Source organism: Tamandua tetradactyla, chromosome 5 (genome assembly GCF_023851605.1).
Source record: "Tamandua tetradactyla isolate mTamTet1 chromosome 5, mTamTet1.pri, whole genome shotgun sequence".
NCBI lineage: Eukaryota > Metazoa > Chordata > Mammalia > Pilosa > Myrmecophagidae > Tamandua > Tamandua tetradactyla.
Window position 1 is genome coordinate 37,308,019 of NC_135331.1, and position 26,820 is coordinate 37,334,838.

Here is a 26,820-nt window from a genome sequence, read left to right on the forward strand (position 1 = left end):
ATCAAAAGTAGCTTTAGTGTCCATATTTCTAGTGGTCTCTTCAAAGCAATGTAAGCTTTTTCTATTAAGTACTTCACAATTCTTCTAGCCTCTACCCATTGCCCAATTTCAAAGCTGTTCACACATTTTTGGTATTTATAACAGCAGCATTTCAATCTCATTATATCAAACTCTGTTTTAGTTTTCTCAGCTGCTCAGGCAAATACCACGAAATCGTGTGGCTTAAACAATGGGAATTTATTCACTCATAGTTTAAGGCAGGGAAAAAGTCTGAAACAAGGCATCATCAAGGTTTTTCTTCCTGATGGCTGCAGTGTTCTGGAGCTGGCTGCTGGTTATCTTTGGTCCTTAGCCTGTCACATGGCAAGGCATATGGCAGGATCTCCTGGTCTCTTCCTTCTCCCAGAACCATCTCCTGGTTCCCTTTATGTCCAGCTTCTGGCTGCTTCCTCTATGGCTTTTTCTCTCTATGTCTGAATTTCATTTTTCTTATAAAGGACTCCAGTAATAGGATTAAGACCCATCCTGATTGAGGTGGGCCACACCTTAACTGAAGTAATGTCATCAAAAGGTCCTACTTACAATGGTTCACACCTACAGGAAGGGATGAAACTTAAGAACATAATTTTTCTGGAGTACATACAGCTCCAAACCACACTTGCCAAGATTGTTTCCCAACTTTCCGGTTGAGAGGAAGTGTGTTTATCTTATCAAGAAGTGTTTTGCTAAAATGGGAAAGCATACTGCCCAGGTAAGTTAGAGACCCTGGTTATAGCAGGTAAAGTAGACCTAAAATTCCAAATGTTTCAAATGTAAAATAAGATGCTGTTGGCCTTAGACAAGTATGATATTGTATTGATGCTATATGGTGACACTGCACGACCAGTGGGTAAAAGGCTGGTAAGGGGGAACACATAGTACAAGTTACAACTTTAACTTCCTCAGGGAGAGAGCTCAAATAAAACCCTCTAAGAACTCTCTGTAGGTGTCTCTTCAGCATGCTGATGACCTGCAGGATACTAATGTCCAAAGGGATAGGACAGCCAGCTCTGCCCTGTGATTGACGTATCTTTCCTAAATCACAGCAAAGTTCCCAGCATTTACTGCTGAACGATTCTTTGCCCTCCCATAATCTTACTCTATGGCTAATGTGCCTTCAGTGTTAACACTGACGACTCAGTATGGACATATGACTGCCCTTGCCCTATGAATAACTAATTCTGTCTCCTGACTTCAGGGACAGTTGGTTTTGGGTTGTTTTTCATTACTATCAAGAATGGCTGTTAACTGCCACATTGCCAGAGACTCATTACTACTACAGTCTCCTGTTTTTCTTTCCTGTCTCAGTCTCTTTTGTGCTTCCATTCACTGTCCTATAGGCATCATACAGCCTACACCATCCATTCAGACGCCGACCCCTCCCTTCTTACAGGAGACCTATGCTTATCAGGTTCTAAATGTGTGTTGCTAGGCACCTGGGACTGCCTACTTGTGGCCAAAAGGGCATGGGCTTAGAATCAGAGAGTCTAGGTCTCAATTGTCATTCTGCCCCTCATTTGCCGTGTGGCCTTGGGTAAATATGCATCCCAGCATCTTCTATGGACAACGAATGGTTCTATTACCTAATGCTTAGGATTGCAATAAGGTAAAACATGAGTGCATAAATGGTGAAAACAAAAGATACTGGAAGATTTCAGCTCCTTCTAGGAATCTCAAGTATGTAAAAAGCTAGCCTCCAGGGAATCAAGATTTTCCTTAATTTAATCCACTAAACATATGGGAAGAATTCTGAACCTCAACCCCAAATAAACTCTCCAGATTAAGAATATCTCTTGCACTAACCATTTTTATATAGCTTTCTTCAACTTTAGAGATTATTTATAGTTGAACTAGCACCTATATCAGATATTTCCAAAAGAATAAAACATGTTTTCATATTTCTCAAAATAAAATATGTTCATGATGTTAAAAAAGGAAAAGGAAAACATGGAACAGCCAAAATTTTTTAAAATCATCCATAATCCCACCAGCAAGGGATAAACATTCTTAACATTTTAATTAATCTCTTTTTAGCCTTTTTTCTTATTCATTTAAAAAAAAAAAATATATATATATATATAAATAACTGGGATCACACTGTAATATTATTTAGCAACTGTTATTTTCCATATACTGATATATTAAACATTTTCCCAATAATCCTATTTTGAATCTATTTCAAGTTTATTCACATTATAGGAAATAGTGAGCTAAAAAGGACATCACAGACAGGACTTTTTATATATTGAATTTTTTGGTTTTAGAACCCTCAAGAAGAAATGAAAATTTATAATAAGAGGAACATTTATGTTGTGAATAGAATTCAATTAATGAGTAAATACAAAATACTAAAAAGAAAAGAATGCTAAGTCTAAGAAATAAATTTAATATTATTCATATTATACAGAATATACTATCTAGAATGCCAAATTTTTCTTTAAATTGAACTTTAAGTTTTAAAGAAATATTCAGGATGCTAACAGATTTATAGTCAAAATTAATGACAGTCTACATGGATAATTAATTGATCATAATTATTTGCCTTCATTATTTCTTACATCAAATCTTGAACTAAAACAAAGGAATATTGTGTACTAAGAGAAAGTAAAAATAAAACTTAGGATTCTGTAAAGTGATCATCTGCTTTATATTCACGTGCCAATATAAACCAAGCAGTAGAGTTACAATGAGCAAATATGAAAAATACTGATCATTTACATAGTTCATTTACAACTTTAATAAGCTTACAGATGTGATTCATTTCGAAATCAAGAGTGAAGATTCCCTCCTGTCTTTAACAAACTGGGGAGACCACTGACAGAACAGACTCTTAAAGACCATTACTAGTCCTGTGACCTAAGATAAGTACTGATATACATTTTTATTTTTAAATATTTATACCAAACATAGAGATTAGACTGTCAAAATTAGGGGAAAGTGTAAGAGAACTACTACAAACCAAAAAACAGTAAGCAAAGAATTTGAATAGTCAAGCTGCACAAGAAATGAAAATGGTGCATTAACACAAAAAGACATTCACTCTCAATAATGAAGAAATGCAAATTTAAACAAGAGTACTGTACTTTCCGCCTATCAAATCAACAAAATTTAACTGATAGAAAAACATGGGAAAATACCCTCAAACTCTTGGAGGGCAATATCAAAATTTAAAATGAGCATGTCCTCCCAGCAATCCTACTTTTATGAATTTCTCCTAGAGAAACAGTAACCTATGGCATAAAGACATATGTATAACCATGTTCACAGAAACTTTTATTGTAACAGACAAAAACTGGAAAACAATTAAATTGACTTACCATTTAGGGAAAGGTTAAATAAACTATGCTATGTCCTTACTAAGAAATTCTACTCTGATGTAAAAAGAATCACATGCATATGATGTGAAAGGATGTTCATAACATGGGTGTTAAAAAAGTAAAGCAAACCACAAAACTGTATGTATAGGATGATCCCATTTTTTTGTAGAAAACTAAAAGTGATACATCTGATCTCTCTTTCTATGTTTGTTTTATAAAATTGTTTGAACATATAGAAAATGATCCGGTAGGATAAACCCTAAAACAATTCAGTGTTTCTCTCTGGGATTATGGAAAACCTGGGACGGTAGGAAGTAGAGCTTAAGGGTTTTTTTTTTTAAGTTTTCTATGTTGTTGGAAATTTTAAAAGCAGATTAATTACTTTTAACATTTAAAAATAACCAATAACTAAAACTGGACTCCTCCAAAAAAATTCAAATACAACATCTCATCACATTAAAATGAAAAATGTACCTCAGCATGTCTAGTAAATTACATAGTTACGTGCTTAATAAGTAATCTGGAGAGTTAAAGCATAATTACTTAATATAATTACTAATCATCAAATGTGACCAGTCCTTTACCTCTTTAGGTGATAAATTTTGTGTGTATACTGTCCCTTTTCTCCATCCTTCTCATAAGGTTCATTTTTTAAGACTTCAATTCCTTCACCACCACCAGTTTCATTCTTACTAGCTTCAGCCACAGAATAAAGCTGTCCAACCTGATACTGAAATGTTAAACGACACAGAATTACAGTTAAGTCAGTAGTAACTGCAGACACTACTTAGGCTAAAATCTTAATACAGAAGACAAAGAAAGGCGGATTCAAACCATTTGGTACCTATGTTTTATATGGAGACATGACTTGAATTATAATTTAATATTTAGGAAGACAAAAATCAGATGATCAGAGAGCTTTAAGAAACTCTATAATCTTTTACAGGATTTCCATTATTCAAGTAAAACACTAGTTTCAAATACTTTGGTGCTTTATAATATATCATCCACATATCAATAACATGTTTTGACACTTGATTCAACTTCTTGACCAATAAATATACATTTGTACTTGCCAAAGTATCATCAACATCTATAATGTCTCACTTAATCTGCACAAATTTCTAAGGAAGATATGGCAAGAATTATACTTGTCACTTTGCCAAATAAGAAGGCTGAGGTTCAGAGGAGTTACACTGATTTTCCTGTTCACACAGACAGCAGGTGAGCAACTAGTATATGGTTCTCAGTAATAAAGAGGCCTATAAAGTGTAATAACAAATGACTGAAGATCCAAAGAAATGTTACAATCTAAATTTTAGTAGACCTAAGGGTCATCTTTTTATCATGATCTATTATGACATGACCAATTTGGTCCTTGCCCACCTAACCAAAAACAGTATTGGGAGCCCAGAATTAGAACTCTTATTTGTAGAGTTGTCCAGTAAACAGAAACTATTTAAAAGTATTATAAACATACAAGCATTACCATAAAAGGTATGAGATGGCTGACAGTAGTTTCAACTTCATTTTTAAATGAACCATAATTCTCAGTAGTCAGCACCAATACCTGACTTGGCAGTATTGTTCTATGGAAATCTTGAATCACTAAAAATTTCAAAAGATGATAAAATCAAAGATAAAACCTTGGGTTCTAATTTGAGTCAGTAACCCAACCATGACCCTATCTCCAATCTCTTCAAATCTGGGTAACTTTCTTTCTTCCAGTGAAGACAAGCTGAAAAAGTATTTTCCTTCATTATAAGCACGTTTTCAATTGCTCTAAAAACTAGCAATTAAAACCAACATTTTGTTTGAGATAAAAAAATAGGGGTAGCTGCAAGCAAAGTAATTTTATTTAAATATTAATATTTATATGTAAAAAGCTCACCGTGAGAATGATGCTATCTTACAGGTTAATTTAAACAAATACACACATGTACCCAATCTTACTCAATTTGGAAGGATTTAGGAAGCTGGAACCTAACACATTTTTTAAGTGTATCAAAAATAAGTTTCTGCAGTTTTTTTTTTTTTTTTTTACTACATAGAGGACTGTTTCTTTTGGTTTGATGGAATTCAACACCCAGTGTTAGTCCAGTAATGCCTCAATCCTTAAATCTTTCAAAATGTACTTTTAAACATTCATATTTAAAAACAGAAAATGTGTCTTAGTCAAACATAAATTCGATTTTGGTCAGAAATATCGAAGTAAAAAAAATTACACAGACACTACTAAACAACAGTATCCATAAAAGTTATTAATGGACTGATATTTTGTGCCAAGCTACTAGGTCGTCTCTTCCCTCACTTTTAAGAATAATTTAAACAGAGGCAGGAGGCATGTGTATTAAATCTGATTATAACAAAAAGCTCATACAATTTTGGATGACAATACCAAGACTCAAAGATTTCAAAAGCCAATGCAACCACCTGAAACTAAAACACTCTAGCAAAAATAAATGTCAATTTCTACATTTAAGTTCAAACAATCAACCCAAACAAGTAAAGGATGGGGTACCTGGATTGTCTTTAATGTGTTTATTTCAATACAGTAAAACCTCAGGCACTATTGTGGTATATACGTTTCTGTTCAAGTCTACAAACAGTGCCAGACAGCTACACATTTTTAATTACTGCATTTGAGTTTTTTTCTGTCTTCTGTCAACTGTCACTTCTTGGGTTATCAGTTTGTTTTGTTCCATTTACAATTCACTGGTTCTAATCTGCTGTTGGCTCTAGGAAAAACAGATAACCGAGGCAGTACAAATGGTGTGTAAGTTATGGAAGGGCCTGAGAGCTTTAAGGGTTTTGTCACATATATCTTAACTTCTCAAAAGTCTTTTTTGCTTTTATCCTCTTTCTTAGCTACAATACAGATAGCTACAATGACAGGACAGGCAAGTTCTGAACAGGTCATGTTGTTCAGTATAATGTGCAGATCAAGGGAGATAATCATCTCCCACAGTTATGTGTGCTGGTCAGACCACATCTGAAATACTGTTTTCAATTCAGGACAAAATCTACAGCACATGCAGGAACAAGACCCAGATGGTGAGGAAGTCTAGTAGGTCAAACAAATGTGCCAGGAATGTCTAACCTTGTGACATCATGGAGAGAAGATAGCACAAAAGATCTGGGGTAGGAGAGAACTGTCAACAGAAAATCTGAACACGCAAGATAACTGGCTTAATCTTACTCCTCAAGTGGGGTGAACTGTAAATAATGGTCAAACAGGAAAATAGATTTTGGTTTAAAACAATACAAATGTTTTAAATGTGCAACAGTAAAATAGGCTGCTTTTCTAAACAGCAAGCTACTTTATCTTAAAGTACTTAAGGCTGGCACTTCATTTCTATGTGATGTAGAAAGAATTCTTGCACTAGGCAGGAGGTAGAACTACATAGAACCCTTCAAAAGCAAGACAGTGTAACACGAATTCATTTGCAATTAATTATCTATTTCACATCATAATTCGTTCTGTCATAGACACTGAAATAAATAGGTAGATGAATACTATGAAAATATGAGTTTAAATAAATAATAAAAGTAAACTATATCATAAGATATGCAGAAGCAAGCAAAACTTACCTCTTGAACAGAACATGGCAAAACCACATGGCTAAAAACACAAAAACAAAAGGATATACATTACATATTGAAACAGTTTGCTTTACAACACAGATCCCTAGACTTAAAAAGCTTTCACTTTAAACCCAATGATTCTTAGAAAGAAGACTCTAAAACTCAGGCATACAAGGACTTTGCAATGCCTCAAGCCCTAAATAAAAGGTTTTAAACTGAGGAAATAAAACTACAGCTCCTGGATGTCAATGATCATTAGCATTTAGCGTTCTCATTGTGGCTGGACCCAAGCACACAGTTGCAGAGATTCTCACAGGGAGTAAAGAAATAAGAAAACTCATCAATGAAAATTGCAGGGCACAGAAATGTAGATTGTCTGGTCAGGTTACTCTCACGACATTTTTAGTTATGTTTTCATTCTCCATCTACATGTTATGCATTTTGTTTTTATAACACTTCTCACAGAATACATGTCTTGAATCTCATGAATGAATGCTTCCAGAAACTCTCCACTACTCAGTTTTTCCTCAATTTTAAGAAGATAGAAATGAGTTTTTTAGACTTAGTAGAAAGAATTCAATTTTGCCATGGAAACTGCCTTGAACCTTATAAATAATAATCTCCTCCAGTGTAGATTCAAGATAAGATTGATATGTTTGATCCTAAGAGGAATTATTACTGGACATACCAAACGAACATCATTAGAGCTCCATTCACCTTCAATACAGTCCTGAAAGATGAATTCCAAGGGCAACATTATGGCGAATTGTATCAGATTATTTCCTCCAGATTTTACAGGCAGTCCCTTCACTCATTTCCACCACAAACTTTGGAAACCTAGTCTATCAACTGTCTCGTGATAACAGCAGGATTCCAAGACACCAAATTCCTTTATTTTGTCTGCTCTTTCTTAAACTTTTCTCTCCTACCCATTAAGCAACAAAGCAGTGCCACTTAAAATCTTAAACTCTTTCTATAATAAATTGATCACTTTAATTTTAATTTCACAGAAACGTCCCAAATAGTTTTCCTCATTCCAATTTCTCTTCAGCTGCAGCAATTTTCCTCAAACATCTATGCCAGATTGTTCACATCATCTTAATCTCCAACATGTATGAAACTTGACTCTTATTATTCCCTCCCCCTTGACTACAGGACATTGATCCCCCTTGATCTTTTTAACAATGGTGATCTAAAGACATGGACAGTCTCAATGTCACAATGGTTACAATTTCTATTCTCATCAAGAATCAACTTGTTATACAGGGTCCTTCAATACCTAATGATCTTAGTCCTCTCTTCAGAGTACACACTAACTTGCTAATTGTCTCAGCAAACTTGCTGGGAACAAGGTCAGCAGTGGGGGTGGGGGGGGTGGGGAGGGCAGACAGGGTGGGGTAATGAAAGGATGGAAAGATAAAGATTGGGGACATTTTCTAGGCTGGAAGCTCCAGAGGTTAGTGACATGAATGCCCAATGAAACCATCCGTAGGAGGTTAAAATGTTGCGACACAGGAGAATGGGGCTATCATTTAGGAGGCCAGATAAGGGTTAACAAAGGTCTGAACCAAGATGACAGACTGTAGAGGGAATAAAAGGAAGAGACCTGCAACCAGATGTGAGGGATAGAGAGGGAAGAGTCAAAGAATTTCCTCAAGTTTCACAAAACAAAGAATTGCTGTTGAGTAATTTTAAGAACTAATCACTAGCAGGAAGATCCCTAATTTTTATATAACAATGCTTGCACAGAAACTTCTTTCACAAAATGAAAAATGACTGATTAAGACATTTTGGATGAGTCAACTAATTTCTGCAAATTTTGCTTAATAAAACAAAAAAAGGGAAAAGAGACAGGTTTTGCTTTTCCATTCTTATTCAAAAAGCAGTATTGACTTTTAAAGCAATCTTAAAAATTTCACATTTGTCTGAAAACCTCCCTGAAAATGGCTTCTCAAATTGAATTAGCAACTAATTATTTAAAACCAGGACTTTGCACTAATGCTTCCACCACCACCACCACTACCACCATCACCACCACAAGTTATTTCTGGCCTTTTCATTCATGTCAAAAATATATGGCATTTTGTAAAACAACAAATATTTGCTAAATGTTTACTAAGAACCTATTCATTGCTTCTGACCAACAACAATTTTAGAAAGTTAACCTGAGAGAGGACCCATTTTTTCAGTGATTGATATTAACTGTGTACCTACAGCGTGCTAGACTAAATGCTGCGCTAATACTGGAAATACTTAAATAAGTGATGCCACTGCCTTCAAAAAGTCTAGGTTGGGTTGGGGGAGCCATCTAGCAGAGTCGTCCATGAGGTGTAAACACTAAGAAATCTAAAACACGTTAGGGGGCAGGCCACAGTGGCTCAGTGGCAGAGTTCTTGCCTGCCATGCCAGAGACCCGGGTTCGATTTCCGGTGCCTGCCCACGCCAAAAAAAAGCTAAAACTCTTTAGGGGGAAAAAATTAGACCATGGGCAAATTTCAAACATGTTACCTCAGTGCATTTTTAACTCTTATAATAAAATTAATAGATTGAAAAAGCATAGCGTACAAATTCCCAGTGGGAACTGCTTTCCATGAGTTAGCGTGACTACTACTCACCTAATTGTCAAAGGGATCTACTGAATACTTAATTCAAATGTAAGAGGAAGGAAATCAATAAAAAGATTTAACTAGATCTGTGATCTAAAATCAGTTCAACAACTGACTTGCTATGTGACTTTGGGAAAGTAAATTTCCTTCTCTGATTTCCTCCACTTTTCTTATTATCTGCCACCTACCTAAATCAGAAAGATATCGGAGTAATAAATAAGAGAAAACTTGCACAATACATTGCACAAAGGCCCTGACAATTTTATGAATCCAAAGTTCAATACTACAAATAACCACTAACTGCATTGTCTAAAATTTCACTCTATAATGAAGGACAAACGCGTGTATTTTCTCAGGATTCCTGTCACTGACCAAAATTAGTTTTTCATTAATTTATTTAACAGATATTTACTGAGTATCTACTATGTTCTAAGGACTATTCTAGGAACTGGAGATACAGCAGTGAGCAAGAGACAAATAAAACCTGACTTCACAGAATTTACATTCTAGAAAGAGACTAGAAAAAATAATTTCATATATTAGATGGTTATACGTGCTATAGAGAACTATAAAGTAGAGAAAGCAAATATGAAATGGGTGGGGGTTGCAATTGGGTATTCAGAGAAGGAGTCCCTGAGAAAAGGTGAAATTTGAGTGAAAACTTAAAGGAAGGAGGGGAGAAGTGAGCCACAGCAGAGGAAACAGAAACTGGAAATGCCCAGAGTGAGTCAAAGAACAGCAACAAGTGAGGCTGGAGTGGAATAGCAAAGCAAGGGTAGTGAGATCAGAGCAGAAAAGACAAAGTTTAAGACCTAGTAGGCTACAGCAAAGGCTTTGGTTTTCATTCCTGGTGAAACGCGGGTGGGTAGTTTTTGGGAGGTTTTAAGCAGAAAAGTGACATAAGTGATTTTTTAAAGCAGATTTGAGAGCACCAAAATACAGTGTTTGGAGACAGGTAAATTAAGTCAAAATTTTTTTCTTAAGAATTTAAAACAAAAAGAGTATTTGAGAAAAAACAAAGAATGGGCAATACTTGAAATCTCTAGTTGCCCAGGGGATGCTGACACATGAGCCAGCTGTGACAGCTGAACATTCACAGCAACCAGAGTTCCGGAGACAGTCACCATCTCCGACAATGTTAAACTTTTTAACAAAATCGTTTCACTGGCCTGACGACCTTGGAACCCCTCTGTTTGACAGAATCGGTACCTCCTCACCTGGACCCCGTGAAGCAGATGGATTCTGAATGTCATGTCACCCCATCTTTAAGATGTGGAAACTGAGATTCGGAGAAGAGAGACGTTAAATGAGCTTCCCTGTGGAGCGCACGTCTTCCGGGCTCCTCGCTCCTGTTCAACTTAAGGGTGCCAATGACCCACCTCGAGACCCCACCTCAAGGCTGCCTTCACCTGGTAAGCTGATCTCCCGACAGTTAAAGACAGACTCCACCCCTGAAGACCAGGCAGTCAGACACACCGCATCTCCCCCCATCTTCGGGCTCCGGCTCCCTCCCACCAGCGTGGGCCCCGACCCAGACTGGAGAGAAGGCGGTCCCAGCGGAAACTCCCAGCCCCACCTTCCCCAGCCACCCGCTCAGGCCGGACCCCGCCGCGTCCGCCCCTGGGAACTGGCGGAGGCGTTACCACGGCAACGACTGGGGGCTCTGGCGGCGCACCGCGGAGGGGCCTCGACAGGGCCGGGGGCACGTGCCCGGGGGGAGGGGGCGCGCAGGGAGCGGCCGGACCGGGGTTAACTCCGTCCTAGGAGTGATCCCGCCGTTCCTCAATCAATGCATCTCCGCCCACCGCCGTCTCAGAGCCTCGCTCACACCCGCCGACCCACTCACAATTCCTTGATCAGCACCATCTTCCAAAACCTCCTCACAGCTGCCGCCGCTACTACCGCCGCCGCCGCCGCCGCCGCCGCCGCTACCGCCTCTCACGGCGCCTGCGCGGCCCCGCCTCTCTGCCCTGCGCCTCCGCGGCGCCTGCGCGTCCACACCCTTCCGCCGCGACCAGTGCGTCGGCGCTCTCTCTAGGGGAGTTAGCTCCACCCCCATCCCGCGTCCCACCCTAGGCGTAAGAGGATTCCACTGCAGCTGCGCCGTCCGGAGGAGTGTGTGTGTGCGCGCGTGTACCTCCGTGTACCTCCGACTGCGGCTGCGCGAACTCGGCTCCTGCCCGCCTACCTCCTTCCGAAGGCTCCTCCCTCGGGCCGGATGCCCTCGGGGTTTCTTTGTAGTTTACGCTTTCTCGTGGTTTCCCTGGAAGCCGCTTTGCAGTCACCTGTACAAACTTTCTCTCGGTACTTGGAGAAGGGGTCCTCCTTTTTGACGGACAACTCACTTTCGAACGTATTAAAGACTGCTTGAGGGATTCGGGAGGCCAACGACGCGCGGTTCTGTCGCTGTTACCCGCCCAGCTCAGAATCCGCGGGAAGGTGTGCACCTGGCTCACGAGGAAGTTCCAGAAGCCCCAAACAGGAGAAACCGCGTGAGTGCCGCCGTCTAACCAGTACTCACCTTGCTGGGCCCAGCCGCTGGGACCTTACGAGTTCCCCAGCCCCAAATCCACCCCTGATCCGGGATCCAGAATCGCACTGTGGCCGTGACAAGCCCAGGACCCCTGACGCAGCCCTCCTTAGGGAGAAATACTTGCCTTTGAGACCCAGGAAAGGGAGCTGACCTGGGAAGATGTTAGCGCCGTCACCAGTGAAAGCCCCATCGGGCTGATGCGCCTACACGACCCCACCACGCACACCCAGTCTCCAGTTTGAAAGCTAAAAGGTGGACCCTAGAATGACTGTGTGTGTGTGTAGAACACACACCAAGCACAAGTTTAGGCACTTGGGGGTACGTCTGCAAACAAAATAGACACTCCCCTGTCCTCAGAAACCCTACCGTCTAGAAGAGGAGAAAAGGCATTTGGGAACATATACGGAATTTAGGATAGTGGTAAGTGCTACGCTGTGAATGAAATAGAGTAATGGGGGCGGTAGTCAGGGAACGGCTCTTTTAGGAGACCCTTCTAGAGCTGAGTGCTTCCAGCAGCCCAGCCTGTGAATAAGAGGGAGGGATATATGCCCTGAGGCTGGAGGAAGGTTGGGGTATTTGAGATGTAGCCCGAGGGCACCTGTGGCTAGAACTTCCTAAGTGAGGGGAAAGATCAGCTGGGGCCAAATGGATCGTGTAGACCTCTGTGAAGAATTTGAATCTTATTCTAACAACTATGGAAAGCTGTTGAAAGCGTATTAAAAGAAAAATAGCATTGAAGCCCTTTTGTATAAACGCATGGTGTATCTGATTCTGGAATATAGCCTGTGGAGTTAGGGCATCCCCCCAAAAATCATTTAATCCAGAAGCTAGAAACTTCTTGTCTGGGATGCATTGACTTTTTGCTATATATTAAGCATTATGCCAGTTATTGTGAAATAGGGTGGGGATTCAGAGAAATACATGATCATGCTGTCAGGGAGTTTAGAAACTGGGAATAACTTCCATTGATTGGGCAGGTATTTTATGCCAATTACTGTATTTGGTAATGGAGTGCGTTATCTCATTTAACCCTTAGAACAATATTATGAGATAGGTAAATTAGACTAGAGAAAAAGTGAGGTCCAGAGAGCCAAGTTAAGTGGCTTGTGCAAAAACCATTCAGCTTTTCTGCCTATTCAGGTTTTAAGACTTTCAATCTGGTCTTTCCACTGCATGGGGTTTTTCCTAGATAAAAGGAAATAAAAAGTTGAGTCATGTGGATATTCTTATAATGATTAATTGCTGTCAGTTGTGGAAGGAGGGGCTTTTGGTTAAAATCTAGTAGAGCTAGGAGTAGAGGAACTACAGATTTTAATACTACACCCTTGTATGTTAGAGTTAGGAGGTGCTCTTTAAGGTTGAGGAGGTAATATTAAGTGCCAAATTTAGGTAACAAGTAGTCACTTTAAGAGGTAATTTCTCCCAAAATATTATACAGGCTGAAAATATAAATAGCCTTTAAAATGACGTAGGTAAATTTGTGTTTCCCTTGCTTTATCAGTCACTAAGAAAATTTTGGAAGTTGCTGTGCATTTCTCTAACTTTTAATGTCAGTTACTCCGTTGTCTACATAGCAGAGTTCCTGTATAATTAGTGTTGTGCTCAGATGTTTGTTAAATAAATGAAGAGATAATGGACTAGAGGAGCATGGTTCTGAACCAAAATGTTCAGAACCTTTTCCTGAACATTTACTCCTTTTCCTATCAAAATTATTCATATTAAATAATTCATTTGAAAAATCACAAGGATAGATTAGGAAAGTACCAGGTACATGTATTTATTGAGGGAAAGAAAACATACTAATTCAAAATTAACTAGATTGATAGAAAACATGAAATCTGTGTAACTAAATTTAACAAGTAAAAAGTGTATTTTAATTCTGTATTACATCTACTTATGTGATAAAAATGACAGAAAGAAGAGGAATTATGAGGAGGACTGTAGAGTAGGAAAGATATAAACCAACACCCCAAAATGAGAAAGGACATATAAAGAAAAGACAAATACCCATGAAAAAAGACTGATGGATTAACATTTCCATTTTGTGGCATTTTTTTTTAATTACCACTAAAGATGTTGAATTCTGTGGTACATTTTTGCAAATATGGATATAAAGTGGCATGTAACTTAGTAGTAATTGTCTCTGAACATAGAAATGACCAGTCTCTTTTTTAAACCTAATGTCTTGTGTTCCTTGTTCTTTCAACCTTCAGTGAAGGACAACATGTATATATAAAAGCTGTCCAGTTACATTGAATAATTCTACAAGTCTCGTATAACCATCTCTCTCCTTAGTTCTCCTGTATATGCTCTGAAACAAAGAGGTCTCTGCTTCCAGTAAGAATAGTGGTAGGTTTTACTGAGGCAACTAAAAACAGTTCTGAATAAAATGTTTGAAACACTTGTTTTATGAATTAATTCATATAGTACAACTATGGTCAAACACATTGGAATAATTCTTTAAATATTATAATTTAATTTGGCCTCTTTTTTTTTTTCCTAAAGCAGGGTGTTTAATGTGGTATCCATAAGCCCTTTGGTGGGACTCCGGGGGAATTTGTGAACCATTGAAATTATATGCATTATTTCATGTTTATAAACATTTTTCTGGGGAGATCATTCATAGCTTTCCTAAGGTTCTCAAAGAGAAAGTATGCGTTAACACAAAGTTAACCAATGCCTTGCTTGCTCTGCATTTTGACATCCCATTTTTTATATCTTCTTCCCACTCCGGAAGCAGCTTGATTAGAATGTTTCCATGACTCCTAGAAATCTTCCGCCAAATGCTTTAATTTTATTAAACATTAGGGCAAAGGTTATAATATACCACCGGGGTGAGAGAGGCAGGGTTGGGCTTTGGAGTACGAAGAATTGGTTCTGAATCCTGGGTCTACCTCTTGCTGGCTGTGTGCTTTGAGTAAATTAATCTTTTGGAGAGACAGTTTCCTCATCTATAAAAAGAGACTACTAGTATCTACAACATGGATTTTTAGTGTGGGATAAAGGATATGAAGAATATAAAGCATCTGTCTTACACATTATCTGATATGTAGTAGATACCAGTGACTGGGAACCATTTAAAAGATTAAGACTTCCAGAAAGCAGGAATAGTAATTTAAGATATTATTTCTCTATTGTCCTCTCCCCTCCCCATCTCTAGAGGGAATCACTATTGTTAGATTATTATTCATCATTCTAATGCGTGAATAAGAGTGTATCTATATATGCATTCATATATATCCATATATGGCTATAATAATTTACCCTTCTGCCATCAGTACATAATATAGAATTTCTATTCCTCTATTTCCTTAAGGACATTTGATATTATCATAATTTTACATTTTTGCCAATTTATTGGCTTTAAAATGCTGTCTTGTGTATTCAGTTTGCATTTCCTTGGAGGGTGAGGCTCTTCTCATGTGTTCTCTGGCCATGTTCTTATTCTTTGTTCTTAATTTTTGCCATTTTGCTGTAATGGCTTTTTTCTTTTTCCTTTGCAGGAAATATGTGTGTGTGTATATATATATGTTTATGTAAACATTCTGTGTTGATTATGGATACTTTAAATATTTCCTTTCTGTTTCTGGATTGTTTTATCATGTCATTTATAGCAGCGTTTCTCAACCTTTCTAGTATTGACATTTTAGGTGAGATTATTCTTTGTTCTGTGCTTTGTGGGATGTTTGGCAGCATCCCTGGCCTTTACCACTAGAGGCTAGTAGCTCCCCTCTAGTCACGACAATCAAAAACATCTCCACACGTTGCCCATTGTCCTCTGGGGGTGTAGTTTGTCCCCAGTTGAGAGTCACTGATTTATACTGACTCTTGTACAGTTACTTGTTTTTAAACTTGAAAAAAAAGTATTTCACTAACATTTTTTTGAATTTTAATTATATAGCAGGCTCTAAGGGTCTCTCATGAACTAATCCATACATTAACCCATTTAATCATCACAGCAACATGTGAGGTAGGTACTATCATCCCTATTGTATAGGGGAGAAACCTTATTTATGTCTTCTAATGTGCAAATGTCAGTAAATTTTACTGAGATATAATTTATATATGATAAAGTATCTGCTTTAAGTGTACCTCTTGAAAAGTTTTGCCAAATGTTTATCCTTGTAATCATCACCACAGTTGAGATACATGACATTTCCATCACTCCAAAAACTTTCCTTGGGTTGCCTTTTAGTCCTCCCTACACTTCCACTCCTAGGGCATGCACTGAAATGCTTTCTGTCACTATAGATTATTAGATTTACCTTTTCTAGAGTTTCATGTCATTGAATTGTATGGTACATGCTCTTGTGATTTGTTTCTTTCAGCATAATGTTTTCTGAGATTCATTAATGTTGCTTGTATCAGTAGTTCGATCCTTTTCATTGCTCAGTGATATTCCTTTATAAGGGTATACCAGATTTTTAACCATTTACCTGTTGATGGACATTTATTTGTATTGCTTCCAGTTTTTGACTACTATACATAAAGCTTCTATGAATATTTGAGTACAAGTCTTTCCAGATACATGTTTTCATTTCTCTTGGATATGTGGTATGTGTACCCTTAACTTTAGAAGAAACTACCAAGCAGATTTGCAAACTAGTTATACCACTTTACTTTGCAGTAGGGTCTGAGAGTGCCAGTGACTCCACATCCCCATCAACACATTTTAATCATTCTAGTGGATCAGTAGAAGTATCTTGTAGTTTGATTTATATTTGCCTTAAGACTAATGCTGTTGAGTACTTTTTTCGTGTGCTTATTGGTCATTTGCACATCTTCTTTTGTGAAATGTCTGTTAAAGTTTTCTTTTACCTGTTTTAAAATTGGTTTGCCTTCTTAGTCAGTTTTAAGAGTTCTTTATATATTCTGGATTCAAGTCCTTTGTTAGATGTATATGTTATGAATAATTTTCCCCTGCCAGCAGCTGGCCTTACCATTTTCTTTTTTTTTTCACCTGCAGAGAAACAGATTTCCTTTATTTAATACTGATAAATGGATAAGTTTTTTTTTAATAGATGTGTTGTTTACAAAATAATAAGTTTTATACTAATGTCAGACACAAAGAAATCCTGAAACCCACACACAATCAAATTAACTTATATAAATTAAGAAAGTTAGAAAATCTACATACAACTAAATACAAGTTTGTGAATACTCTCAAAAATTTCTAAAAGTCCTGCAAATTTATCTAGAAACACTGACAACTGATTCAAGATCTATAAGAAATTATAATTTCATGTTAAATTTAGGGAAATACTTATATGTGATGCAATAGAAACCACCATTGAACTCTATTTAATACTAAAAATATAATTTAGTTATAAGGACTAATTTCAAATTAGAATTTATAAATTAAATACAAACCAAAGTTGAAGCATATGAAATCCTAATCCCTAGAAAACAGGGTTCTAAAATGTACTCTAGGAGATTACTTCAGATTGTATAATATAAGAGACAACAAAACTTATTCTCAAAGACATGCTAATACATTTTCTTTAAACAAAACCTCTAGCAAACAAGAATTTTCATACTGTGCTTGGGGAATAACTAAAACCTTTATTAGATACGGTTTTCCAGTAACAAGAGGTGAAAATTGAATTAGAATTCAAAGAGCAGTGAAGTATGAAATTTTAAAAAGTAGACTAGCTATTAGCTAGGGGATAAAAAGTAAAGGAAGACAATTGTTTCTTCTATAATACTATTCAAATATCTCCCGTCTGTACACAATGTTGCATATATACAAATATCCACTTTTTATGTTATTTATATAATAATGAAATCCCCTTACGCAATCTAGGGTATACAGATGGTGTCCAACTTTGGGAAAAGTAGAAACACACTTGATTAAGTTTTCACCCACATATTTTAGGTTCTTTTTTTTTTCTGCCAAGATTTTAGTAGTAAATTCATAAATGTAGGAAATCCTTTCATTCCTTCAATGATAAAAAAGAAAACCAAAGTGCCAACAGAAGTGGCTTAATGATGTACAAGAAAAACACAACACCAATGGGTTTTCTTAATTTTGCATTTTAAATATCAATATGTGCATGTTTCATTTTTACAGTTATAAATTTTCTAGTCTGTTTTAGACAACAGCATTTAGTAGTTTTTAATCCATTAAGAGATGCTTTCAATTTGAAACATTTTGTGTATATGTATATAAAAAATAACCCAATGTATGACTGATCCGACAGCTGTTTGAGATCAATAAAGGCTTATTTTTTAACATGCAGGTAGTAGAGAGGAGACAAACCAACCTCTCCACATTGTCTTGCTGCTGTCTTGTTTTTGCAGTGGTATCAATAGTGGTTTTGGAGGGAATGCATGTGCCTTCAGCCTCTCTTTAAGATCAGATACAACAATCAACATAAAGGGAAGGAAAGATGAAGAACGGGGAGTGGGCAAGTGTTGAATATCAATTTTAAGTGTGTACCTTTTCTAGGTACAAGATAAAAACAGGCCAATGAGGAAAAATAAAATTTATAATTAGGGAAAAACGCTACAATCAATTCAAAAGACATTTTAGCCGAATTAAGTTCTTTTAATAGACTGCATGTATAGATGTTTAGCCACACTCATCCATCTACTCTTTTAAGAGTAGAACTTTATATCCAATTTACATGCTTCAGATAAGATAGCCTTTCTTATTTGTTACAGTATGGTCTTGTATCCAAATTTCCAACTTGTACACTGAGAGTTAAGAAAAAACATAGGACACAGAGGGTGTTGCCATTTTTTAGCAGCAATGAAATATCATTAACCCCTTTTACATACCGAATTCAAGTCACTATCAGAGGTGAGTTCACCACAAAGTCACCAGGTACAGAACTGCTAGTTCATCATTAAATTAACTTGAAATTTCCCCTGACCCCCGCCCTATTACATCCCTTCTTTTTATAAACAGCAAACATTTTGCTATTTTATGCATAGGCTAGCAGGTTTGTTTCAATATGAAAGTGCTAATTCATTTACAGATTTTTAAATCAGTTATGTAGTGCTATAATAAATGTCCAATCTACATAGGAACAATCTTTGATGAATGAAAATGATGATGTTTGAATAAGGCTATCAGATTACCTTATCTTATTTACATATAAAGAATAGATACCCAATGGTGAAGAAGAGACAGAAATTGGACAAATACAGGTGTAAAAATTACAACTATCTTTGAGCTTATACTGTAAATGAGACGTTTTAAATAGTCCTGTAGCCCATGCCTATTTTTTCCTCAGAAAAAGAAAAGCTGCCTTCATGACATCTCCTCTTGTTTGTAGATTTCCACAGTGTCATTTGAAGCTTTAGAGTCGGGATCTTACTTTCTTCAAAAAATAAAGAAAATACCCCCCCAAGGCACCCTCCCTCCCCCACAAAATCCCTCTGGTATGTTTTCCAGTGCCAGGTTGCATGATCAGTTCCCATCTCCTGGGTTTTGCTGCCCAATCTATTGATCAATTAGTTTAGAGTAGATAACATGAACCAGTTCTGGAACCGCTACTAGGAGGGACACAAGCTCTTCACTACAATCACACAGCAGGAAAGAAAGTGATAACTCAATTCATCCCTGGCGTTGGGCCTCCAAAATTGAAAGAACTTGGCACAACTGGAGCATTGCATTTGTATCCTCCATGCTTCTCAATCATTTTGGATTCATGGGCTGCCCTTCTTTGATCTGCCAGAGTTGCTATATCCTGTAACTTTTCTTTGTTCTTCATTAAGACCATGAGTCAGAGCCTGATACCATACAGGATTACGATTTTGAATAGTTTGAAATATAGCTTTAAATATCTGATACTCATCAACAGGGTTATCTTCATCATCAGTGATTGTGGAATAGCCTTGCCAGAGCAGTTTCCTCAGCATCATCTTCTTCCCAATCTTCATCATCTCCATCCTCACCTGTGTGTTTAGCTAGAATCTCCAAATATTCTTGCCCATCTTCATCTATATCATCTTCATCACTGCCTAGTTCCTCTGTTTCATCATCATCTTCAGCTTCATCATCATCATCACTGTCATTCTCATGTTCTGCATGGCAGGCATATGCTCTTTTTAATCCATTAAATAAAAGTATAAAAGCTGGCAAAATCTGTCCAGAAACCTGATTTAAAACTTGTGGTATTTGTTCCATATCAATAAGAGCACAGAGACCCAGAACACACATTTTTCTGTCATGAAGACCCAGGAAACAATCAACATCGTTAAGCCACTGTGTAATAAAATGATTTGTAACCGATTCAACATTATTAGGGAAGCAAAGATTTTCTAAAGTATTGAGCAGTAGGTGTGGATTATAATACAAAGCTGCAATGGCAACCTGCAGGCACATTGTTCGAAGTTCACTTGTCTTAACTTTTCTAGTCAGTCTCTCTAGAGCTGCTTCAACGAACAAGGGAATGCAGTGATCAATGCCACGCCCTTTGCACTGTAGAATGATGACCTCTAACAATTTTGCTGCATGACACTCTGCATCTTCTCCTGCAACTCCTGTCAGAACCTTTTTGCATATGCTGTATTTCATTTCAAGATACTTGGTGTCAGACAAAAGTGTGTCTGTATCAACTGTTACATAAATATGCAGCAGGGGCATCATATCTGTAAAGTAATCAAAGCCATCTTGCTGAAAGACCTCAAATACAAGGAGTAGTAGTTGCCACATCTGTGGAGATACTTGCTGACATGTCAAACTATGTGCTAAAGAGAAGATCTCCTCATAGAATTCTAACACATGCTGTTGTAAAACAGTACCAGTGACCTGTAAGCAGATTCCTTCAAGCTGCTGGGTTATCTCTTTATGATCTTCAACTACACTAAGAAGCGTGTCAATCGTATTCAGAATTCCCATAGTAGTAACTGCTTTGTCATCACTTCCTTCTTCATCAGGCCCAGTTTGGATTACTTGGTTAAATGTCATTGCCAAATGTTGCGTCATTTCTACTGCAATAGGAGTAACTTCTTCACTATATTCACAGATCATTTTCTGAATTACATTCGTAAGATCATCATTTTCTGTTTCTCTTATAGTATGAAGAAGAGCTTGCATTACGGGTCTAATAAATGGTGTGATGTATTCCTTAGCTTTTTCTTGATTGCTGATCAACACCTGAAGTGCAATGGCAGCTTCCACTTTCACAGGCATTTCCCTATCATCAATCAGACATCTTCTGGTAAGTTCTAAAGCTGTTTGTAGGTTCTGGTCACTTTTGAACTTCACTTCGCAAAAATAGTGAAGGACTCAGCAAGCCCTTGCTCTCATGTAGCCTAGTTTACTGCTGAAGAGGGGGAATACATGATTCTGCAGCATGTATTCCATCTGATCTTTGTAGATCTTTTTCTTTAGAAGTATTTCAGCTAAAGAGCCAATCATATGCAGGGCTCCATCTTTTTTTCGAGGATCAGCATTTGCTTCTGTAAGAATCTGGTAACAAAATCCCATAGTCTTTTGTAATACCTCTTTTCTCTTACTACAAGCTGTAAACAAAAGTGTCTGGGCAGCAGTGGTAGGAGAAATAAAATCCTCAAACACATCAAATTTCATTCTTATATATTCATAAGGGTCCTCTTGCCAAAGTTCTTCATCAGCATCTGTATAGCACATCAATGGAAAAATAACATCTTGGATAATGCCTTCATGTGAGGCTTCAGATTCTTCCAGGTGAGTGCATGGGAAACTCCTTGGTTAATATAATTTAATGTCTGTTGTTAAACTCGAGGTGCCATGTATTGCTTCTCCTTGTACTGATATAACACCTTCAATAAAACTTGCTGGACACCAACAGCAAATGCCTTCATAAATACTTCGGCAAATTCATTATATTCCTTGGAAACATTGCCAGGGCTTCCATACCTTTCAAATAGCCTTGCTAATATATGTAAAGCCCACTTCTTACATTTCCACCATGGTAACTCAGGTCTATCATCTTCTTCAACTTGAAGTGTTTCATTAGGCACATCCCTGTTCACAACAGTCTTCAAAATTTCTGTCCATTCAGTCAGGTTCTGTTGGTTTATCAGTTCCAGTGGTAGTGTATACTGAACAAGGGCATAGAAGATCTTGAATATTTGTTTCTGAATAAGAACAGATTGATCAGACTGATCAGAGAGAAGCTGAATAAAACGATCCTTTAGAACTGGCAGGAAATGCTGCATTGCTGCTACCAGTGGACTCCGTTCCTCTGGTTTCTTGTACTCATAATTTTTCACAAGTTGATAGAGGCAAAGAAGAATTCCTAGCCAACAAGCACTGTTATCAGACTGAAGATAAAAGCCAATTTTGTCCACAATGGCAGTCCAGCGGCTTGGATAATCATGTTTGATGATATGATGAATGCATGTAGTAAGTTGTACCCTGATGAGCTCAGGAGAATGGATAATGGCTTCTACAATATTTTCTCGAATACAGTACCGATCTTCTGGAATAGTGTAAGGGGATATATCCCCCGGTGCTGCTTCCCGATCAGGCCAATACTGTGTTATCATATTTTTCAAGTAGATAACACCAGTAGATCCAGTTGTTCTGACATAGTACTCTGAAGCAGCGTTGAAACAAAATTCAGAGACCTGTGTGCTTCATTGAGCTGGCGCTCCGCGACCTCACGCAAGGCTGGGTCCATGGTGCCCCGCAGGGCCTCGATAATGGTATTGGGGTCCATAGCTGCACGGACTCAGACAAACCGGGAGCTCGGGTGCTAATGTGCCAGGAATAGCGCCGCTCACTGCGCACATGGACCCTTCGCGTTCCGCAGCGGCGACCGGCGCGAAAGTGACCATTTTCTTAATGATGTATTTTTAACAGCAGAAATTTAAAAATCTGATGAGGTCTGATTTATCAGTTTTTCTTCTCGTGTTTCATGCTTTTTGTACTCTGAAAAAGTCTATGCTTGCACCAGCCACAGAGGTTTTATTATACTATGGTTTCTTCTCGTAGTTTTAACATTTTAGCTTTGGCATTTTGGTTTGTGATCCATTTCAAGTTCATTTTTATTTATATGTAAGCTAAGGATTAAGGTTCAGTTTTTAGCTTACAGATATTTGATTGTTATAGCACCAATTATTGAAAAGACTTTTCCTGTAATCATTTGTTGAAAATAAATTGACCATATGTATGGCTCTCTTTCTGGAGTTTATTCTGTTCCACTGACCAATATGTTTATCATTGTGCTAATAGCAAACTGTTCTGATGACTGTAGTTTTGTAGTATGACTTGAAATCAAGTTGTTTAAGTCCTCCACCTTTTTCAAAATTGGTTTGGCTATTCTAAGTGTTTTTAATTTTCATAATCATTTAAAACAATTAGTTAATTTAAACAAACAAAGTCTGCTGTGATTTTTACGATAATTTCATTCAATCTGTAGGAAAATTTGGGAAGAATTGGCATCTTAACAACATTGAATTTTCATGGTGTATGTGCCGGTTTGAAACTGTTCTGTACCCCAGAAAGCCATGCTCTTTAATCCTCATTCAGGAGTGCTGGGTGGGAACTTTTTTATTGTTTCCGTGGAGATGTGACCTACCCAGTTGTAGGTGATAACTTTTGATTAGATGGTTTCCATGGAGATGTGTCTCCACCCATTCAAGGTGAGGTTGCTTACTGGAGCCCTTTAAGATGAATCATTTTGGAAGGAGCAAACAGAGCCCACACAGTCAGAGATCTCTGGAGATGCAGAAGGCAAATGCTCCCAGGGAAGCCTTCTGAAATGTCATTGCCATGTGCATTCCCAGCTGACAGAAGTGTTCTGGACATTAGCCTTACTTGAATTAAGATGTCTTTACCTGGATGCCTTAGTTTGGACATTTTCATGGACTTATAAACTTGCAACTTAATAAATTCCCTCTCTTAAAAAGCCATTCCATCTCTGGTATATTACATTTGGCAGGTTTAGCAAATTAAAACAATATATCTCTAGAGGAAGTCAGTTCCTGGCTTCAAAGCTTCAAAAGTTGGGTTGACTTTCTTGTTGGGGGTTAATGTGGCTGGTACATTAACTTGAAGCCAGTACTCATTTACCAATCCTAAGGCCCTTAAGAATTATGCCAGATCTACCCTGCTTGTGCTCTATGAATGGAGCAACAAAGCCTGGATGACATCAAATCTGTTTACAACATGGTTTAACAACTGTTTTAAGCCCACTGTTGAGACCTTCTTAGAAAAAAAAGGTTCCTTTCAAAATGTAACTGCTCATTGACAATGCACTTGGTCATCCAATAGCTCTGATGGAAACATACAATGAGATGAATATTGTTTTCAGACCTGATCATACAACATCCATTCTGTAGCCCATGGATCAAGGAGTTATTTTGACTTTCAAGTCTTATTATTGGAGAAATACATTTTGTAGAGCTTTAGCTGCCATAAATAATCATTTCTTTGATGGGTCTGAGCAAAATAAATTGAAAGCCTTCTGAAAGGATTTACCATTCTAGATGCCATTAAGAACATTTGTGATTCATAGGAGGAGGTCAAAATATCAACATTCACAGGCATTTGGAAGAATATTCCCATGCTCATGGATGACTTTGACTTCAGTGGAGGAAGGAACTGCAGATGTATTGGAAATAGCAAGGGAAGTTGAACTAGAAATGAAGGCTGAAGATGTGACTGAATTGTGGCAATCTCATGAAAAAAATTTACAAGTGAGGAGTTGTTTCTTATAAATGAGCCAAAAAAGTGGTTTGTTGGGGTGGAGTTTAGTCCTGGTAAGATGCTGTGAACATTGCTGAAATGACAACAAAGGGTTTAGAATATTACATAAACTTAGGTGATAACACAGCAGCAGGGTTCAAAAAAAAATTGATAACAATTTTGAAAGACTTCGTATTGTGAGTACAATATTATCAAATAGCATTGCATACTGTAGAGAAATCTTTTGTGAAAGGAAGAGTCAGTGATAGGGCAAACTTCATTGTCTTATTTTAAGAAATTCCCTCAGCAATTCCAACCTTCCACTCCAACCCACCACCCTGATCAGTCAGCAGCTGTCAACATTGAGGCCAGATTGTCCACCAGCTAAAGATTATGACTTGCTGAAGCCTGAGATAATGATTAGCATTTTTTAGCAATAAAATGGTTAAGGTATTTTTTTTTAGATATAATACATTGCACACTTAATGGACTACAGTATAATATAAGCATAACTTTTGTATGCGCTGTGAAAGAAAAACATTTTAGTGTAACTCACTTTATTGCAATATTGTTTTATTGTGGAGGTCTGGAACTGAACCCACAATATCTCTGAGGTATGTCTATAGATATGTTATAAACCTCATAATACATTGTCAATAATTTTGTTTGTAACTGATCAGTTATCTTTTAGAGAAACTAAAAATGAGAAAGAATTTTTTGTATTGACCGTCCTCATTATCTAGCTTACATTTATTGAGTACTTACTGTATGCTGGGTCCTGTTCTAATTGCTTTAATTGATTTTACATATTTAGTCCTCAAGATTAACACATGTGATAGGTACTACCACTATATATTTTGTAGGTGAGGAAATTGAGAGAAATGTAAATAACGAGCCTAAGGTTAATGAACTAGCTAGGATATGAACCCAAGCAATCTGGTGCTGTAGTGAGTTTTTACCATCATACAATATTCCCTCTCTAAATTGACTGTGAGTTCGAATATAGTTTCAAATACAGGTATAAAGGTGGCATATTTGTCTTGATCTTGACTTTATTAAGATTACTTCAAAAGGCTAATTATTAAATGCTTGTTGTAGATTTTTGATTATCATTGGTTGTGCTAGTTTAAGAAGATGTATGTCCCCTAGAAAAGCCATGTTTTAATCTAAATCCCATTTCATAAAGGCTGAATAATCCCTATTCAGTACTGTATGTTTGAAACTGTAATCAGATCATCTCCCTGGAGATGTGATTTAATCAAAGTGGTTGTTAAGCTGGATTAGGTGATGACATGTCTCCACCCATTTGGGTGGGTCTTGATAAGTTTCTGGAGTCCTGTAAAGAGGAAACATTTTGGAGAAAGAAAGAGATTCAGAGAGCAGAGCAGAACAACGTAGCCAGAAGAAGCAGAGTCCGCCAGCCAGCGACCTTTGGAGATAACCAAGTAAAATGTCTCCCAGGGAGCTTCATGAAACAGGAAGCCAGGAGAAGAAGCCAGCAGATGATGCTGTGTTCACCATGTGCCCTTCCAGATGAGAGAGGGACCCTGATCGTGTTTGCCGTGTGCCTTCTTGCTTGAGAGAGAGACCCTGAACTTCATCAGCCTTCTGGAGCCAAGGTATCTTTCCCTGGATGCCTTTGATTGGACATTTCTATAGACTTGTTTTAATTGGGACATTTTCTCGGCGTTAGAACTGTAAACTAGTAACTTATTAATTCTCGTTTTAAAAGCCATTCGTTTCTGGTATATTGCATTCTGGCAGCTAGCAAACTAGAACATTGGTATCCTCTTCTTAGGTTGCTATGTTTTTGTTGTGTTTTAGTAATGAACTTTGTGGAATGCTTTTCTCTATTTTTTGAGATAATCTTGTTTTTATTGTATGTTCTGTTAATAGGATGCATTCTATTACTAGATATTCTGATGTGCCATCCTTGCATTCTTAGGATAAACTCTAGTTGGCTTTTTTAATTTCCCAAGTTTCAGATGTGTCTTGATGAAAGGTTTGTACAGTTGTTCAGGAAATTGAAATCATAAAAAAGAGATTTATAGATAGTACTAATTGTAAGTAGTAACCTAATGGCTTATTAATTAGCTGGCTTAAAATGAGGATAAC

General features: G+C 37.4%; 2 protein-coding genes and 1 pseudogene across 12 annotated transcripts in view; 1 reads left to right on the forward strand and 2 right to left on the reverse strand.

The window, feature by feature from the left end:
- PITPNB (phosphatidylinositol transfer protein beta) overlaps window positions 1-10,674 on the reverse strand; it is a 63,525-nt gene extending 52,851 nt beyond the window's left edge. The window contains exons 1-3 of the mRNA XM_077159366.1: window positions 10,581-10,674; window positions 6,948-7,009; window positions 3,941-4,086 (exon numbers count right to left, since the gene is read on the reverse strand). Of these exons, the coding sequence (XP_077015481.1) occupies window positions 3,941-4,086; window positions 6,948-7,009; window positions 10,581-10,674 (302 nt within the window). The remainder of the gene's footprint in view (window positions 1-3,940; window positions 4,087-6,947; window positions 7,010-10,580) is intronic.
- A 1,024-nt stretch (window positions 10,675-11,698) lies between these two features.
- LOC143684060 (uncharacterized) overlaps window positions 11,699-26,820 on the forward strand; it is a 126,692-nt gene continuing 111,570 nt past the window's right edge. For 8 of the 11 annotated variants that reach the window (XR_013175819.1, XR_013175824.1, XR_013175825.1 and 5 more), the window contains exon 1: window positions 11,699-12,039. The gene's annotated coding sequence lies outside the window, so the exon portion shown is untranslated. Of the gene's footprint in view, window positions 12,501-26,820 lie in introns of all 11 variants that reach the window. The other 3 variants (XR_013175820.1, XR_013175822.1, XR_013175821.1) reach the window with 3 other exon arrangements.
- LOC143684059 (importin-7 pseudogene) lies at window positions 19,454-22,786 on the reverse strand (annotated as a pseudogene).